Source organism: Terrapene carolina, unplaced genomic scaffold (genome assembly GCF_002925995.2).
Source record: "Terrapene carolina triunguis isolate 2854851 unplaced genomic scaffold, T_m_triunguis-2.0 Scaffold96, whole genome shotgun sequence".
Classification (NCBI taxonomy): domain Eukaryota; kingdom Metazoa; phylum Chordata; order Testudines; family Emydidae; genus Terrapene; species Terrapene triunguis.
The window spans coordinates 38,511,270-38,530,097 of record NW_020664447.1 but is presented as its reverse complement, the minus strand read 5'-3'; the positions used below and the strand labels follow the sequence as shown (position 1 = coordinate 38,530,097).

General features: G+C 44.4%; 1 protein-coding gene across 1 annotated transcript in view; it reads right to left on the bottom strand.

Annotated features, from left to right (window-relative positions):
* Positions 1 to 18,508, bottom strand: part of PAPLN (papilin, proteoglycan like sulfated glycoprotein) — a 63,934-nt gene extending 45,426 nt beyond the window's left edge. The window contains exons 1-2 of the mRNA XM_029911432.1: positions 18,409 to 18,508; positions 8,913 to 8,975 (exon numbers count right to left, since the gene is read on the bottom strand). Coding sequence (XP_029767292.1) covers positions 8,913 to 8,975; positions 18,409 to 18,417 — 72 coding nt within the window. The 5' untranslated portion in view covers positions 18,418 to 18,508. The remainder of the gene's footprint in view (positions 1 to 8,912; positions 8,976 to 18,408) is intronic.
* Between the last annotated feature and the right edge of the window lie 320 nt (positions 18,509 to 18,828).

Below are 18,828 nucleotides of genomic sequence, written 5' to 3'. Positions count from 1 at the left end.
TCCTTGGTGTAACACCCGCAGCTGTCTCCCTTCCTCTCTCCCTCCTGTACAGAATGTGTCTCCCTTTGCTGATACAACTGTCACAAGAATCATCCTGCTATATTGCGGTAACTGCTACCAAATCGCACTAATTGTCTTGCTGCAACATCCCCTTGAGTTCTTCCTACCTAGTCCCTGTGATGCCCTAGCATTTGTAAGGATGCACTGGAAGGAATCGTTCCTTCTCCTTGCACTTTGCTGTCCTGTTTGCGTCATACAAGCTATGTACAACCCTCTCCAACCTCTTCCACTACAAGTCTACAATCCAAATCCCTTGAGATGAATCCTTTGGTACTGACCATCTCTCTCATCCTAGCTACAGCATGCCTGACTCAGTGAAACTGCTCTCTCTGCATTACAGGCACTTCCATGCACTTTTCCCCTTCTAGTAAATATCTCCCTGGCCAGAGCACCCATTGCTGGTGTATAGGGCCCAAAGCTGAACTCTTATTCATCAGTCTGTCTCACTCATTCATGCATTTCCCCTCGGTCAGAAATAACCTGCTGGATGTCGGTCTCTCCTTCCCACCTCGCCATTTTAGGAATGGTCCCATCTGTGGAGTTTTGGGCCTCTCAATCTTTTAAATTGATCCTCCAGCCCCCTACTCCTGTCCTCTGTATTGGGTATCAGTCTGTATACGCCTTCGCTCTCCTCCTACATCCTCTGCCCCTATACACAGATGAATGAAACATGCTACAGATCTGTTGCTCTGTGGTGTTTCTCCTCTCTACCAGCTGGCTGATTCAGAAGCAGCACTCTGGAAACAAAGGATCTTTCAGTCAGCAGAAAGAGGAAGAAACATCTAGATCAAATCCTGACACAGGGCAGCTGAGAATCAGATAACTGGGAGGGGGTAGAAAGGCAGCAGCTGCCCTCAAGCCCTCCCTCAGCACATGGCCCGGTGTGATAAATATTCAGGCATTTCTGCTATATAAGTATTGTCGTTCTTTCTTCTCTGTACACAAAGTGACATCCCCAGGGGTGCTTTACAGTGAGGTTTATAGGCCTGCAGAGCCCAGGAGCAACCATCAACTCAACACTACTTCGTTTAGCCACAGCGCAAAAGGGATATCTTAGCAAAAGAGCCCTTGCTGAGCAGTAGAGTGACAGGGGGGTTTCCCATTCTGGGCTCACTGCTCCCATATATTCAAAACAATGCACTGGGCTTGTTTTGTGTGCATGTGTACAGACTTGCATAAATATATAAATATTTTATAGGTCTGTGTATTTATGACAGATACAAAATCTATTATTATAGGATCCTTATAACGAGCTGTTTCTAGATGCCATTATCCAGTTTTCGTCCCAACAGCCTTCCTTTGCTCTGCTCAGCCTCTGGTATGCTTTCATCTATTGTCAGCCACGATGACTAAACCCCTGCTGGACCCTCGAGCAGAATCCACAACGTTCATTATTAGTGTACCACCCAGCTCCATTTTCCTGCCTTCAGCAACACACATACATGGAGTTCTCTAATTTGCCATGGGTGTGCCTAGGACAGCATGTTTTAACATGTCAGAGAAAGCAACACAGGGTACAGAACTGCCCTGCCTGACACACAAAGGCATCAGAAACGCAAGCCCTGGTTAGCTCTCCTTATTGGGCAGCCGTCCATTGGGTGGAATGGTTAACGCAGTAGAATGACATATGCCCCCTTGCTGACTCTCTCCTCTGCTTGGACGTCTTGTACTCCAGGGGCATGGAGGATTTTAAAGAGTAAGATTACTCAGGAGAGTGTGATATTCGTGTGACATGCTCTCCATGGTCTGTGGGGCAGAGTAAATGGACTGCTGTGCTCCAGAGCCAACATTTGGCATAAGCAGACTAAGCAAGTGCTTTAGGGGCAGCTCAAGGGGCCACCTATTAGCTTTTTATTATGTTTTAAAATGGGGGGGGGGAGGCAAAACATTCCTGCATATGGCCCCTACTGGGCTAGCACCCCCACGGTGGTGCTCTGAACCAAGTGGAACTTTTTAAGGTCAATGGTTTCATTTCTAAGTTTAGTGTAACATTTGTAACTCCTGGTTAGGGTGTTGCTGACCTGATTTGTGGCATCTTCTGCTTATAAAGACAACTGTGTCCATAGTAACCAGTTAGCGGTGTAAAAGAGATGCCTCCAGCTCCCGTGAGGATTGGTACACACCCTGCCTTTGAGAGTAATTCCAATATACACAGTGCTCTAAGGGGCCCATGAACCAATCAGGATACAAACAGAACTTATAGCACAAGGTACTGTGGGGAGGAGGTATGACACCCAACTGGGAGGGGCAGAGAATGTTGGCAGTACCTGTGTGGTGTTGGAGAAGGCCCTTCGGGGATTTCTTAGCTGCTCAGGGAGACAAGAGAGAGACAGACAAGTAGATAAGTAAAGAGAGAAGACTGTGTATTTCGGACAGACAAGGCAGGTAAGGTAATCTCTTTTATTGGACCAATTCCTGCTGGTGAGAGAGACAAGCTTTCGAGCCACACAGAATTCTTCTCTGAAAACTTTATAGAAAGCTTGTCTCTCTCACCAACAGAAATTGGTTCAATAAAAGATATTACCTCACCCACCTTGTCTCTCTAATATCCTGGGAGTGACATAACTACACTACATATTGCAAACAGAGACAGCACTGGCAGGTATCAGGCATAAAATTCCTGTTGGAGACACAATGGTTTTATAATTATAGCATCACTTTATGGCTAAGAAGGAACTTACATTCTAAGGTCCTATTTTTCATCATTTAGGGCCCAATCCATGTTATTAGAAAGATTTTAATTGGCTTCAAAGAGCTTTGAATCAGACCCTTTAGAAGTTTCCCAAAGAACTGTACTGGGCACTGTATCTAATCAGCCCTGTTCTCCACTAAATTGGCAACTTTATATTGTGAACTGCTGTTCAAAACTCCTTGGAAATCCTCAAAAAAAAAAAAAAAAAAAAAACATTACTTGAGCCACAATTAGCATTTCTGGGGCTTACTGAACCCAATAATCCAATTATTAGACTCTACATAGATCTGGTACAAATTTTACTTATTTGGGCACACAATCTTATTTCCAAAAAAAGAGGTGATGAAAAGTGCCTCCACATTGGAGGACTAGCTACAAGAGTCTGCACAATGTTACCTGCTGGAAGAGAAGGTCTGGCTATCAACTTCAGTGATAAAAGATTAACGTGGACTTGGTTCCCTGTGTCTTACTGTCAAGTCATGTAGAACATCTGTAGCATAAAACTACAGTCATTCCCAGAGAGTGCATAGGTCATTTCTCATATCCAGTTTGATCTTACAGTACTTTGCATTTCTTAGATAACTTTCCATGCTTTTATTTGCTAAGTCTGCTAATGGCATCAAGTTTACCTTTGTATTGATGCACCCTTGAGGTCTAATCAAGGGCAAACATTTCCATTTGGCCATTGTTGAGATATGTGATTGTGGGGTTGGGGGAACAGTTATTTCAACACACACAAAAATGTTCTGATTCTTCTGGGTTGATCTCAGTTTATTTCATAATGGATTGACTGAGAGAGTCCACTCTTGCCATGGAGTCCTCAGCAAGGAATGTGACTTTGCTGTGTTTGCAAAATAATTTGCTGAGAAACAAAGAAGTTATCAATGAGAAAAAATGGTGTTAATGGTCTTGGACCAGGTTGTCCTCCACATGGGGATTGGTCCTGCTTTGAGCAGGGGGTTGGACTAAAATGGGGGGAGGGATAGCTCAGTGGTTTGCGCATTGGCCTGCTAAACCCAGGGTTGTGAGTTCAATCGTTGAGGGGGCTATTTAGGGATCTGGGGCAAAAATCTGTCTGGGGATTGTTCTTGCTTTGAGCAGGGGGTTGGACTAGATGACCTCCTGAGGTCCCTTCCAACCCTGATATTCTATGATTCTATGTGGAAAAATCCTAGCATCTGTGGCGCATTATGATCATCTAAGTAGTAATAATCTGCATGTCATTTTCCTGAGTGACTGAAGGCCCAATCCTACAAGGTGCTGATCCCTCAACTACCATTGACGTGAAGGGGAGTTGATGATGCTCAGCGTCTCACAGGCCTATCCTGTAGAAACATGACAAGTGCAGTTATCTGGGTATATGCAGATGGATTGATTTTGGATATACAACTCATTTTAGGCTATTGGTGTAACAAAACAAATGAGAAATAAATGGATGTCCTATATAAATAAGGCAAAAGAAAAACCCTCAACACAGAGTGCTGCAGGCAGGAGTTCATCTTCTGCCTTCTAGTGCTGCCTGTATATATTGCAGGCTACAGCTAAATCTCTGCTCACTTTGGCCATGAGTCTCAGACACACTGTTGTGGCTGGACTCAGGCAATCATTTCCAGTAATTCTGTCTTAACTCCTCATTATTCTTGCCTCGGAGACACGTGTTCGTAAAGATCTTTAAAGGCAAAAAGTGCTAAGTATCATTATTATGAATAATACAAAAGTCATCAAGGAAATGCATTCAAACAAAACAGGAACAACTAAAACAAAACAAGGTGGTGGCAGCAGGAGATGAAACACTAAATGGTACAGAAGTAGTGAGCACCATATTAAAGAACATCACATTAACCTATACATGTAGGTGTAAATGTAGAGATACCAGTGGAAGGCAGGAGTCTCCAGATTAATACACACTGGGTAGGATTTTCAACCAGGCCTCAAAACAGCCTCCTGTTGCTATTCAGAGTGGGGGCAAATTAGACATCCCCTAACTACCTGAACAGCCAGATCGTGTACCCCTTAAAATGCTGAGCAGTTACACACTGGAATAGGCTGAGTGACTTCAGTGGGACTGCTTTGATGATTGGGATTGCCACCAGCATGGGGAAGGGGTTTGTAATCTGGCCCAAAAGGTGCAAAACATGCAGGGTGCAGTTATTTGCAGGCACAAAATTACACTTGCACAAATGGAAGCCAGGACAAGGCCTGGCTGGAAATCAGGCCCGTTACGTGCCAAGCAATCAAAATCTGCATAGCCAAGAGGGAAGGATTACTCATGTGCAAGATCTTGAGAAAGTGGCTTTTATATGAAGTTTTGTCTACAGCAGGAAAATTCACTCTAGTCTCCCGTGGCACAGCTCCACATGCAGTAGCAGTGGTGGAAGCTGTACTGTAGACAGAGCTCGGGCAGTTTTACTGTTGTGTTATCTCCCCCTGCTCTGAGTCTCAGTGATAAAAAAAAAAATGCCTCACTTCTAGCCTCCACCATCATTACCATTGATTCCAACTTTTCTAGAATGGAAGCAGCTTTAGGGCTTGTCTACACTGAGGCCTTTGTCTGTGTTGTCCATCTGTCCTGTCTTGTCCGACACCTAGAGTGTAAGCTCTAGGAGGCAGGGACTGTCGTCTTTGTTACTTGTCTGTACAGCATCTAGCACAATGAGCCCGTATCCTGCACCTAGGCACTACTAATACAAACAGAGGAGATGCTGGCAGCTGGGTTGGTCTCCTCCCTGGGTCCCCTCTATGGAGCCTGGGGTCTCTCATGTGTTGGGAAGAGGAGAGAGAGAGACATCCTGCAGGTTCTGCTTGGTACCAGCATGTTCTGGCTGGCAAGGAGGGGAGGCAAAGCCTGGGACAGCAGGTGCTGCTGAGGATGGAGCATTGGGTGATAAACTCCTATCAGCCAGCTGGTGCTGCAGGCAGTCCGTGCATCTGAGTTCCTCCCAAGTGCTGCCTATTGCAGTCAGCAGCTAAATCTGAAGCTCGCTCCGGCCATTAATCTCAGACAACCTGCTGAGGCTGGACCCAGACAAAATTCTCAGTTGTCACCTTTGCCAGCACCTCCCCACTCAGTTATCTGCTGCTTTCCCTGATCTGACAGTTGATGTCATTAAAATAAAAAAAAATTGCCTACTCCGGACTAAAACCGGGAACACGAAAAGGGAGAAGAGAAGGAAAAGAGCAGCCACTAGGACTCACCCTTCAATCAAATTAGTTTAAAGGAGTCCTGTTCACAAGCAGGCACACACACGTATGCACACACCCCTGCCTGCAACTCACACCCAGTTGATTTCTATATTTGCATCATCATTATCAGTCTGTATCATTTCCAAGTCTATGCTCTCAAGCCTCCTCCACTGAAGGCAGTCTGTTTTAAGGCAATGTCATCACATGGAAGCGGTCCTAATCAGTGTAGCCAGACAGCATGCATCCTTTGGGGCATGTGGTTCATTATCAGAAGGCCTTCTTCCCAAATTCCCCTCCCACCCAATGATAGCAGGGAATTTCAGAAGCCAGCAGACTGTAATTTCTGTAGAAAGTTTTGTAGATTTGTGTGGGCACACGCTCAATTTTGGAACACACTGGGCCCAATCCTACTCTCAGTCATGTCAGTGCTCAAACTCTCATTGACTGCAGTGAGAGCAGATTCAGCCCCATGATGTGATTCATCAACCTCCACTCGCTGTTCTCAGAGCTGAGACAGCTGGATTTTCCCCAACATTCAGAGCTACTAAAAAGGGGGGGTATAATCTCTGTGTCCACATACACCCTTTTCAGCACCCCTGCACACATCCTCCTTATGCGCTTCTCCTCATACTGTTAATCCATTAAGCCATAAGGGGTTTGCTGTCATATACTAGCCTATCCATGCACCCATTCAGCTGGGGAATCATAGCGATCAGCCAGTGACACTGTGGGAGCAGGGCAGGACATGTAGATTCTTTTTCAGGCACTAGTGTGGGAGGCAGGGGAATTAATTTGATTAATTTTATTGTTCATGAAAGAATTAAAGGCAAATACAGTGCAGGCAGGCACAGCGCAAGCCTCTCACATATAGCTGTCCCAGAGTCCCTCCAACTGAGCTGCATCATCCCTATTATTCAATCCCCTACACAGCTCTGGCAACGGACCTCTTTACTGATTTGACACCCCAACAATGTTTTCAATCTTAGCACATTGCCCACTAGGCAGTGGTAGGAACTCTATAAGTAACTCTGTAAGTTCCTATCAAGCTGACCTGCCAATGCCCCTGCTATTCCAGCTCTGGGTCCTCTCAGAGTTTTGTCAATATATCTCAGTCCTGCCCTGCAGTATCCCATCTCTTCCAATCCTGCATTTATTCTGAGCAAAGACTGGCCAATAATATGGACATGTTGGAGACTAGGTAGGGCCACATACATGTCACTTATGACATATGTGAAGCATGAAAATAGGTTTCAAGAGGTAAAATATTATTATTAAATTATATAGCAGCAAAAGTATGCTTGTGTTTTGGGGAGTTACCTTCTGCGAGCTAGCCCCTTCCAAAAGGCTACACATTGAGCGGTTTTAATTCATTTCCTGGTTTAGATTTCCAGCAAATGTGAAGATAACTCCTAAAGTTCTATCTTTCTGGCACCTAGTAGGGAAATGTTCTAAATTTGGGCTCTTTTAGAATAGCAAAAACCCAGTGTCAGCTGATACAGCATGGACTTTTGACCTGGGGCTTCTATAGAAGAAGGAACATTAGCAGTATCCTATTAGTTGTTTTATGGCCCATTGGAAGAGATGTGCTTGACAGTAGTGATTAGAGGTGTTTATCCAGATGTGTGTCCAAGGGCCCTGGAATGTTACTCAACCCTTGACAGAACATTGTGCATTTGTATAACACATAGCCTCCAGCAATGACAGTTGCCTATGCTCTGATTCATCAGAAAAACTTCTGTCTGTATTTCTAGGCAAAAGGTTGAGAACAGTTTACAACAGAAGAGTTACTGTGTCTACAATGAAGCCCACACATGACGGTTAGTTTTTTTTTCATGCTGCCATGTCACTGGACAGTCCTTTAAGCCCCTTTTGGAGTACCATTGACTCCAGAGGTCCATACTACTCTGGCAAGACTGAAGGGTGAATTACCTTTATACAAATACAACCATCTCACCTGACTCCTATTCCACATGTGACTTGTCCGACAGTGAACACAAAACAACTGTTCCTGCCTCAGCAGCAGGGCTGCTCTGGGATTAGCTCCTACTACATCAGAAGAGGAGTAACAGAGCTCCACCATTTTAAAGACACAATACCTTTCATTAGAGAAAAATTGTCCCCCCTGCAAAATGTTTAAGTGCACTTTCCAATTCAGATATTTTCAAATTCTCACTGAACTCTGTGACTACAGGAATCACAAATGGGGGAGGGACATTTTTAATGCCATGTGAGGCAGATTAAGTATGAAATTCCCTTTATGATGATGAGGAGTTATGCCTTTAATCTGTCATGGAAGGAACTAGGAATGACCCATCTGAATGTGTTGGTGCTTCCATTCCTCTCTCGACTATTAAACTGCATCTCCTCACACCTCCTTAGCTGGGCAGTTCCAGCATCCAATGTGGCTCTCACACCACAGAGGCACTTAAGGACAGATTGTTAAACTTCCCCTCCTCTACAGATGCACCACCATTTCCATTCATTACACATTCTTTCAAGAGAAGTTACTGACTTTAGGACACAGTGTCTAATATCAGAGACAAGCAGCATAAAGCCATCCCCCAGAGATTCTCCTGCTTCACAGTTTCACTGGACAACGTGGTGCTTTGCTCACATGGGATGAACTTTTTTGGCTCTTTTTTGGCCAAGGCTGCTGGTTTTGAGCCAATAGCGTTAGCAGCTAGCAGGGAGAGATTGTGTAACATACCCAACTAGCTCACAGACTTTCTAATGCAATGACTAGCATGTGTGTGTATCACTATCACCTCGATGGAGACGTGGAGGACAGATACAACATCAAGTGTATGTCAGTCAAGTATTAACTTCTTCAAGTGCATGTATGTAGTCATTTTCAAGTAGGACACCCATTACCCCAAGTTCTCTACAAACACTTTGGCTGCCAAAGTTGAAACCCTCTACCCCAAGTTTCATGCCATCCCTGGTAACAGCCACTCTTGAGAAAAGGTGCTTAACTTACTGAAGATGCAGGAAGTGGCATCATTGTTAGCGTGAGCAGGAGGAACAAGTTCTTCATCTTCCTCTGTGGAATAAAGAGAACATTGATCAGAACTGCTGGTTTCTTGCTCCTTCGTGGCTAGAACTCTCTGTGGAGCACAGGTCAGGGATGGAGGGGGGCAGGCTGGTCTGGTGGGAGATCTGATGGAAGGGACCATGGAGTGAAATAGAGACTCAACAGGAAAAGGGGATGGACTGAAACCAAAGGCAAGTAAAAGGTAGTTTGTCACTACATACCCCAGACAAATCAAGGCAACTGTGAAGACTGAAATTATCCTCCACAGAAAGCCAGCATGTAATTACTGATCCCCAGCATTTCTCCTAAGCTTGCCTTTGGCATAATGAGACCACCATCACAGGGCCTGGAGGGGAGGGGAGAGGGAAACACATGCTGTTTCTTGTCCTCCCACCTACCCATTTATACATACAACATATATAGGGGTTTTTTTAAAAAAGGTATTTAAAATAATAATGTTCTGACTTCAGCCAATCAAAACCAGGAAATTCCCAGGTTAAAGATTCTTTCTGCATCTGACTCACCCTGTTTGAGTTGGAGGAGTTTCAGGAGCAGGGTCTTAGAATACAGGAGGTGATCTTGCATGTCTAAAATCTTCAAAATTTGGCTGTCTAAAATCCATATTTAGGCATCTAAAGATCTAGCCTGATTTTGGAGAGGTGCTTACCACCTGCAGCTGCCTTTGAAGTCAATGGGAATTGTCAGGTGCCTACATTTATTTAGATGCCTAATATGGAATCAGGCATCTAGAGTTAGGCACCCAAGTTTAAAAAATTTGCCCCATATGAGCTGCACCAGGATACAAGAGTTTGAATGAAGGGCTGAATATGGAAAGCTTAGCCCCAACCTGACCCTTTTTGAGATTTGAAAGGGTGGGCCTGGAAGCAGAAGTGCCAGAATACTAGGAGGGGCTCCTTGGTTTGAATCCAGCCTGGCCAGAACGAGATCCCACCAATTTCATGAGAGATGGCACTGGTGAAATGTGCAGCCCAGCTGTGCAGTCCCAAGAACGCTGGGATAAGCATCCAGACTCTCAGGTTTAATACTGAACTCATCCAACGCTGAAGATTTTGAGGTTCGCCCATTGCTAGCAATTAGGAGGCTTGGAAAGAGCTGATAGTCCGCACTGTAGCAGTACCTCCACCGTAGCTTTGACTACACCAGTGGGACACTGTGGCAATGGAAACTAGAAACTCAGTGCATCTCATTTCATTGCAAACTCCAAACTCAGACCAAGCTCAATAAGGTTTGCAAACCTTTCAGCGAGCTCGGGTCTATGTTCTGACACAACCTCGGTCCAATTTATAGCTTCATGTGGAATCCTGGGCACCTTTGCCCAGCTCCGTGGGTGTCTGCCTAAACTGCTTGTGCAAAAATCATATCTGCATGTGCAAATGAGGCCATAGGAGCTCAGGATGGGTCACTGCACACCATGCCCTTTTGGACATGAGGAAATGGCGGACATGATTTAGACAGCTGTTTTTCAAAATGGTTTCCCCATCTCTCTCTCTCGCTCTTTAAACTATATCCTTTCAAAAAATCATTGGACAGACAGCAATGCCTGGTTCTGCTTTACATGGTAAAAGTCCAGACAAGAGACTAGAAAACATGACCTATGAGGGAAGATTGAAAAAATTTGGTTTGTTTAGTCTGGAAAAGGGAAGACTGAGAGGGGATATGATAACAGTTTTCAAGTACGTAAAAGGTTGTTACAAGGAGGAGGGAGAAAAATTGTTTTTCTAAACCTCTGAGGATAGGACAAGAAGAAATGGGCTTAAATTGCAGCAAGGGAGGTTTAGGTTGGACATTAAGAAAAACTTCCTAACTGTCAGGATAGTTAAGCACTGGAATAAATTGCCTAGGGAGGTTATGGAATCTCCATCATTGTCCACCTGCTCTTAAAAATCTCCAAACACCTGTCAGGAATGGTCTAGATAATACTTAGTCCTGCCATGAGGCAAGAGACTGGACTAGATGTCCTCTCAAGGTCCCTTGCAGTCCTATGATTCTATGCCAGGACAGATTTTCTGGGAAGTCTGGAAGGGGGAAAGAAGAAAAAAAAAAAAAACTACAACCAAGAAACATACCAACCAGAAAGGGATTTTTAAAATTATGGAGCTTTATTCCTAAGCTGGTTTAGTCATAGCTGAAAGTTTACATAAACAGAGGATCTGGCCCATGATGCTTTAAAAAAGTTTCCCTGTTTATTTTCTTAAAATGTTCCTAACTTTTGTTTTACTCACCAGGTCTCCAATATGGCTCAACTCCATTTTTTTTTTTTTGGGGGGGGGGGGGGGGGTTTGCTGGCCTTGCCAGGGAGAATCAGGCACCTTTTTTAGGGTTTATGGTTGGATTAGCATAGGAATTAGAGATATAACATGAAGAGCGTGAGATGGGGTGAACACGTCCTATACAGAGGTAGGCAACTAGGGGCTCACTAGAGCAGCGATATAAAGAGGCTGGGAGAAGGCCTATGAGGGTTAGCTCTCCCCTGGCTGGAAACAGGGCTGGGAAGGTCTGAGGACCAAGCCAGGAAGCATTGAGAAACTGATCCTCTGCCTTAGACAGGAGGATTAAACTGGGTCCAAGAGACTTCTTAACTCAATGGCTGTTTCTTTTCTCCCCTGCCTGAAGCCAACTGTCCTTTGTTTGACATTTCTCTCTCTGTTTTTGACCAAGCCGAAGCAAGCCCTGGTCCTGACTCCCTTTGAGCCAAGGTGGATAAATACTCTGTATAGAAAATGAGCAAGCGAGTGTGTGTTAAACAGGATGTTGTATTGTTTTTCCCTCCCCACACTCCTGTTACCTGCAGCTAAGGCCTGGGACACACTCAGACAGAGCTCTTTTTAATCTGAATACAAAGCAACGTTTAAAATTTTAAAATGTCTCTACATATAAACTGGCTGGAGATGCTAGGAGAGAATGGAGGGATGGAGCATGACTAGGAGACCGGAAGGTAAAAAGTGGTGCGACTTGGGTGCTTGAGAAAGGTTTACATGGCAGTGGGGAACTGGCTGGATCCCCTAACTCTTCATTTCCACACTTGTTAATGTTTGACCTTTTGTAAAAAAGTGCAGGATTCTAAGAAAGTAATTTTATTTTTGTATTAGTCATCATTGAAACATGCTTTCAGACGTAACTTTTTTCTTAAATGAAGTTGTTACGTTTTTAGATTTGAGGTGAATTCTGAACTTAAAATAAGATACTGACGATAGCAGAAACAGTAAGAGCACTCTCTTACTTCATGGTTGAGTGCAGGTGCTTTGTAAGTTTCCCCTGCACAGCTGTCAACATACTTTAATTTCAACCCGCAACATTGCCTGCTATTCCAATCGGGAACCTATGCAGCTCTGCCAACACACCTCAATCCTGACCTGCAGCATCTCATGCTATTCCAATCCTGTCCACCCCTACAGCTCTGCCTGTGCACTTCTATTGTGATCTGAACCATGCCTGGCAATTTCAGCCCTGTGAGTAAAGCTATATTTGTGGTTTTGTATTAAGGACTGAGGACTAAATCAAGACACCCAGACAAGCTTCTGACCCAATTAGTACTGAGGTCTCCAGTCACTACCCCGTCACTCTGACACTTAAGTCCCCTGTATTTTGGGGGAGAGAGATGGTGAGATCTGGGGCACTGTTCATAACAGACATATGATTATATCTAGATCACTGATGTGGCCAGCTTGGGTGGGCCCTATTATCACAAGGGACTCTTACAACAATGCCAAGCTTGGCAGAACTTTAGGAGAGTCGATCAAGAGTAACTCATGGCAGACACTGTTGGACCTGTGAGTCAGGAACCGGGATGGACAGGCAGACAAGAAGCTTGTTTCAATCCCACCACATAGGGATTGTGAAAAGAGAAACTGAAAAATCATCAGCTACCACAGCAAGGTCAGATTCTGGCATCTCCTGACCAAGAGAATTCCACAGTGAGCCTTCACCCTCCCACACCCAGCCAAGGGATGGGATGGCAATGCAAGATGAGGCTATGTCTTTGCAGAAATTGCACATCTGTGTCTTTCCCACCCCATGAAATCCAAAGTACAGTAATATTAGTGATGTAGATTGAACACATTTGTAGGTATGCCTTGTGCATCAGAGAAGAGGTGGTGGTTGTCCCAGCCTATAATGTTCCATTACAAGGAGAAATACAATATTTCTTGAGGATAGTAATAGGCAGACACTAAGCTATCCATTCAGATTTAGCCCTCTGCAGCAAGCCTTCCATAGTTAAGGTTGCAACCAGGGTTCCATTACAAACCTTTATTTTTTTAAAGATTCAATTATAACTTTTAGTTTAGTAATCTCACTGAGTACACATGTTGATTAAGTCTCTATTACATTGCCCCACGTAAAAAATCTAGACAGCTAATGTTGCCACAAGCCACAATAGAACAAACATGCAGAAAATACATGAAGAGAATTAAAATTTAAAAATCCTAAGCATTAAAAAGAATGAAAAAAAAGACTAGCTAAAGACTTACATTCATATTCTAATACTGCTATGGGTCATTAATTTGGGGTTTGGATAGATTAGGAAAATGAGTGGTGTTTTAAAAGTTTTAGCTTATGTGTATTAACTAACATGATTTTAACACTAGCACTGAATGTGGACAAAGACAATGACGTTTAAAAACTTGTTAGCTGGCTCTGGTTAACACACTTAACTTTGGGAAACTTCTTGAGAAGCTAACCAGAGTCTAGATGCTGGGTAACTACCTCCAATTAAACTATTCCTCCCTCCCCAACAACAACAACAAGACAATTTTCTCAACCATACAAGTATTGTAATAGTACTTCAAGTGTAAACCTTAAAATAATCTGAACTGTTTTCTTTCTCTCTTTGCACCTGTGGGGCCCAAGTCTCCTCTCCCTTAGTGGCGTAAATCAGAAGTATGTCTGATGAAGTAAATTGAGTTACACCAGTTTTACATTGCTGTGTAAGTGGGAGGAGATGAAAGCTAGCAGAACTGAAAAATCCTTTTGACTCCACTAAAAAAAGTTAAGAGGCAGTGCCTGTGCTAGGAGAAACAGCTTCTGTCTCCAGGGCTGCCAGCCCAGCACCTTTGAGTGTGTGATCACTCCCGGCACTGCAGTGTGATATGAAAGGAAGCGCATATGGGACTGTGTGATCAGAGAAAAATGATAACTGTGTCATCTAAAAATAAACCTGCTGTTTGTTCTGCAAAGACCCATCACTGTGCTTCCCCAGTAGCAGCCAGAGCACAGCAGTCACTGCTCTAAGAACTAAGTAGCAAAATAAACAATCAGTGGGTGGTACAGTTTTTCCAGACAACATCATACGTCTGCATGTTGAGTGTGTTTGTGCATTTGCGTGAGCGAGCAGGAACACATGGTGTGTACATATGCACGAGCACGTGTAGTTAAGCATCCAGTTCCATTCATATATATCCCTCTTCAGAAACCAGAGATGCCTTTTAGTCACTGCCAGAAACAGGATACTGGATTTAGATTGACTATTGGTCTAATCCAATAATGGAGTCAAATAAGAGACCACCTTTGGGTGGATATACACATAATGAACTCCTGCAGAGCAAAGATTACAATGGGAGACGGCTCTATTATCCTCACAGAACAGTGTGTAAATCCCTCAGGATTAAGGGACACCTTTAAGGATTTAGGAATGGATGTATTGGATCAGACCAGTCGTCCATCTAGCATCAGTATACTGCCATTAACCGTAACCAGTATTGGACGCTTCAAAGGAATCTATGTCTACACTGCAATAAAAGACCCACAGCTGCCAACTGGCTAGGGCTTGGGTCAGGAGCGCCGGAACCTGCATAGAAGTGGGGTGATCACCAGAGCCAGAACTATGTCCCCATCCCTGCTCCTCCTCTTCCCCCAAAGGTCCTGCCACCACCTGCTCCTCCCCTTTCCCCCGAGGCCCCGCTCCCTAGTCAGGCCAGATAGCCGGAGCCAGGCCATGGTAAGAGCTGCCCAGGGAGCCTGTGCCACTGTAGGGAGCCCCAGATCCTCCACCTGCTCTGGGCAGGAGAGCAGCCCCCAGCTCATGTCCCTGCCCTCTGGTGCAAACTGCCCAAGGCAGGTGGAGGGTCCGGGGCTCCCCACAGCAGCCTGGGTTCCCTGGGCAGCTCTTACCACAGCCCGGCTTCAGCTTCTGGCCTGGCCAGGGGGGAGGGCTTCAGGGGAAGAGGAGGAGCAGGGGGCAGGGCCCCATGGGGGGGGGGGGGCTAAGGCCCACCTCAGCCCCCCCCACAAGGAAGAGGCAGGCGCCGCTAGCAGGGGCTGCACTTTGTCGCAGGGGAGCTGATCATCTTCTCAGCTCCTCCGCTGCAAAGTGCAGCCTCTGCCAGCCTGCCTGAGACTAGTAGGCCCATGTTAAAAAGTGGGAGGGCCATGGCCACCCTGCCCACACCCCTGGTTCGGGTTACAGGGCTATAACATTGCAGTGAAGCCATTCAGGCTCATGCTGGAGCAGTATTATGCCTCTGGGAGAAAAATTATTCCTCCTGATCCCAAGTGGTGATGAGCCTATAGCCTAAAAGGAGAGGATTGATAAAGCTCGTAATCCCATCCTAGGTACTGTAATGCCAGATGCTATTCTTATTCACAGAAACAGCCCATTCTTTTATGAGACTTACTATTTCCACATGCTGTGCTCTGAAGAATCTCAAGGCACAGACTTGGTTTCTTTAAGGAAGTGCTTATCATTTTACACAAGGACTCCAAAGAGTGAGATAACCACCAGCAGCCTAATGAGTAAACCCTTCAGGACAGGGATTATCTCTTTTTTGTGTTTTGTACAGCACCCAGAACAACAGGGCCTCAATCCAGATTGGAGCCTTGGGCAATACTATAATTAAAGTGTTAATAATAATAATAAAAAAATTCCCTAATTCCTCTACAGAGCAGCTGGGTCTCTAGACTAAACACAAAGGCAGCAACAATGTATCACCTTTTCTAGCACATCAGGCAAATTGGAACACAGCTACTCACATGCACTCCAGCTGAGTCCACGTGCATCTCTTAGGAGATAACTAACCCCTTAATGACTAGATGAACTGACACTGCAGAACACTTACATCACACTTGATAAACACCTGGACCCAAAAGGGGGCAAGCCAAAACCAGAAACACACAGATTGCATCAGAAGGCACCTAGCTTATAAAACAACATTTCAGGTTATCCATTCTCTAACTGTTGTCTGATGCTGCATCCCAGCCTCAGAGCTGCCGTCCTTCTGTTTAGAGAGAGACATTCATTTACAGCTTATTTTAAAAAGCAAACAAATTCAAATGTTTTTTTTAAAACTATTAAGGAGAAAGAGAGAGAGAGAGAGAGAGAATGTGGAGAGACCTAGCAACAAAATTTTGAACCCCTGCTTGGCATTTGCCACAAATCATTTGGGTCTCACAGGAGTTCTGTCTCACAGATTACATTTACAGGGGATGTCTTATTAGCCTAGCCTTAGGTTTGAAATGTGTAGATTCTATGGAATCAGAGTCTCCAATATCAGGGGGGTCAACTCAGGCCTTTATCCATCTGACGTACGTACATCAGGTTCCACACAATTTACTGTGTGGAGGCAGTACAACCTTACAGGGTCATTGTAAAGCAAATTTGGCCCCAAACTTTTTTGTTGTTGTTGGCTTTTTTGGGGAGGAGGGGAAAAGGGATACTTTTACAAAACTGATCATCAGAAACATTACAAATCTGATGGAATCAGATTATTTTAGAAACAAAACATCTCCCTGCAGTGTCGTCAGCACAGGTCTGTGCTGATGCATGAGAATCTGAGAATGAAAGTGACTTTAAAAAAAAAAAGTGAAACTAACATATCTTCATTGTCCAACCAGAGAGAAATAATAAAGTAAACACAGAACATCTATAGTGGAAATTTTGATTTAATTTTTAAAACGTTCATTTAAATCTGTTTTAGTAATGTAGGTAAAGCAATGTCTCTTTTTAAATGATGTTTAAGTTACTATCCCTTTAAAATCCATGGCCCTATATGGTTTTGGTAGGCATTAAAAATCTCCCATCACTTTCTATAAGAGCAAAGCGTTTGTCCTGCTATCCTTGGACAACACTGCCCACCAGAACACACTGTTGCACAGTGGGCTGTGCTCTTGCTTGCTGCCCTCCACCCCAGAAACAGCTGCATTTCACTGGACCTGTGTCTATACCATTTATGAAACACTCTAGGATCAAAAAGCATTCCAGAAAGAGAGGGGATCACATCTATCAAAGTACAGAGAGGAACGGGAGTATGAATCCCAAAGCTGTCTACAGACAATCTTGCTGAAGGACTCTGTGCTGGTGCAACGTAGAAATGGGGAGTGTACAATCTAAATGTAGTGCAAAAGTTTCCAAGATCACTGAGTACAGAGGTACAAAAACTTTTAATCAAGCTTTACAAACAGACCACCCCAGCCTTCCTCCCCATGCTCCTATACCAAGTCTGGTACCTCCTGATCTTGGGAACTCCATGCTGGACAGCCATGAGGGTTTTCTGAGCTGTGTAAGTCCTTTAAAGCAGCTGGCCCCTCCCCAGGGAATACCATGGCACTTTATAAATCCTGTGCCTTTAGATTTAGCACAGCACTTGTCACAACACTAACCATCCTTTTACCATCTCTTTCTCAGAGTGAGCTCCCAAAGTAGCCTTCTCAGCTGACATGTTCACTTGTTTAGCAACAGGAAAACCACAAAAGATGTCAGAGTGGGGCCTGATCCTGCAAACCCTTCCTTGCACTGGCTTTGGTGGGACTACTTGCTTGAGAAGAGGTCTGCAGGATCAGGTCTATGTTCTGGACAGGTGAAGTGAGTGTGTAACGATCAGAATAGAGACACCCTTCCTCTGGAAGTAGGCAGGTGCTCCTTCAATCCACACAGCTGTCTCCCATAGTAATGGTTATTTGAGTATTAATTGCCAACAGGCAGGAATCCACTGGTTCAGCAGTTTAACAGTCCTAATCATTGGGCTTACTTTCCCCCACAAACTAGTAACAGTTCTCACACCAATACAAGCCCTGCTAAACTTATATTGCTTTTTACACTCATGCTGGCAGGATCTGTTTAGGCACCAAGCCCCTGGGCTCATCCAACATTAACTGATACCTCTTCCCTCTCCCCCAAGAATGTTAGTAATGGCTATTTGATTATATTAACCCCTGGACTAATTAACTTGGGAGTGGGGAGCAGCAGGGATTAACATTCACTGAATATATGGAGCGTCTTCTCCTTCCCTCTCTGCCAGGAAATCTGATTTTGCAATCACAGGACTCCATTCAGCAAACATCTCTCTTGTCCTTTAAACTGTAGCCAAGCTGATAAAAAGTAGTTGGAAATAAAAAGCTGTAAACAGCAAAGGAAAGACAAATAGACAAGTGGCAAATGAGATGAAGAGGAGAGGAAAGAAGCGACCCACAATGCAAAACTAACTCTTACCTTCTGCATCAGTTTGTTTGAAGGTGAGTGTAAGGTTTAGAGGCACTAAAGCCACCCTGTAGCCCAGCTGCGTGTCCACTTCCCCACTTCTGTAGCTCAATCAGTGGCTCCAACACCCTCCTCTCCCCAGCTTCTGTTTGGTTACTAATCCTTACTGCACAGGAAAAGGAGAGAGTTGGATTTCATTTAACCCCTTGAGCCTCAAAGTTTCTTTCTGAGTTTCCTGTTTTGCTTTTGAAAGACAGAGTTGTAACCACGCACACATGGAAGAGCCTGATTTAGGATGATTTCCAGTTCCCTTTGAATGTGTGCGTGCTTTAATTGAAAATTGTGCTGCAACTTATTGCCTGGGTGGAGCCCTTCATAACTAGTTTTATTGTAGCTGCAGGCAGCATATCAAGAGACAGATACAGTAATTCC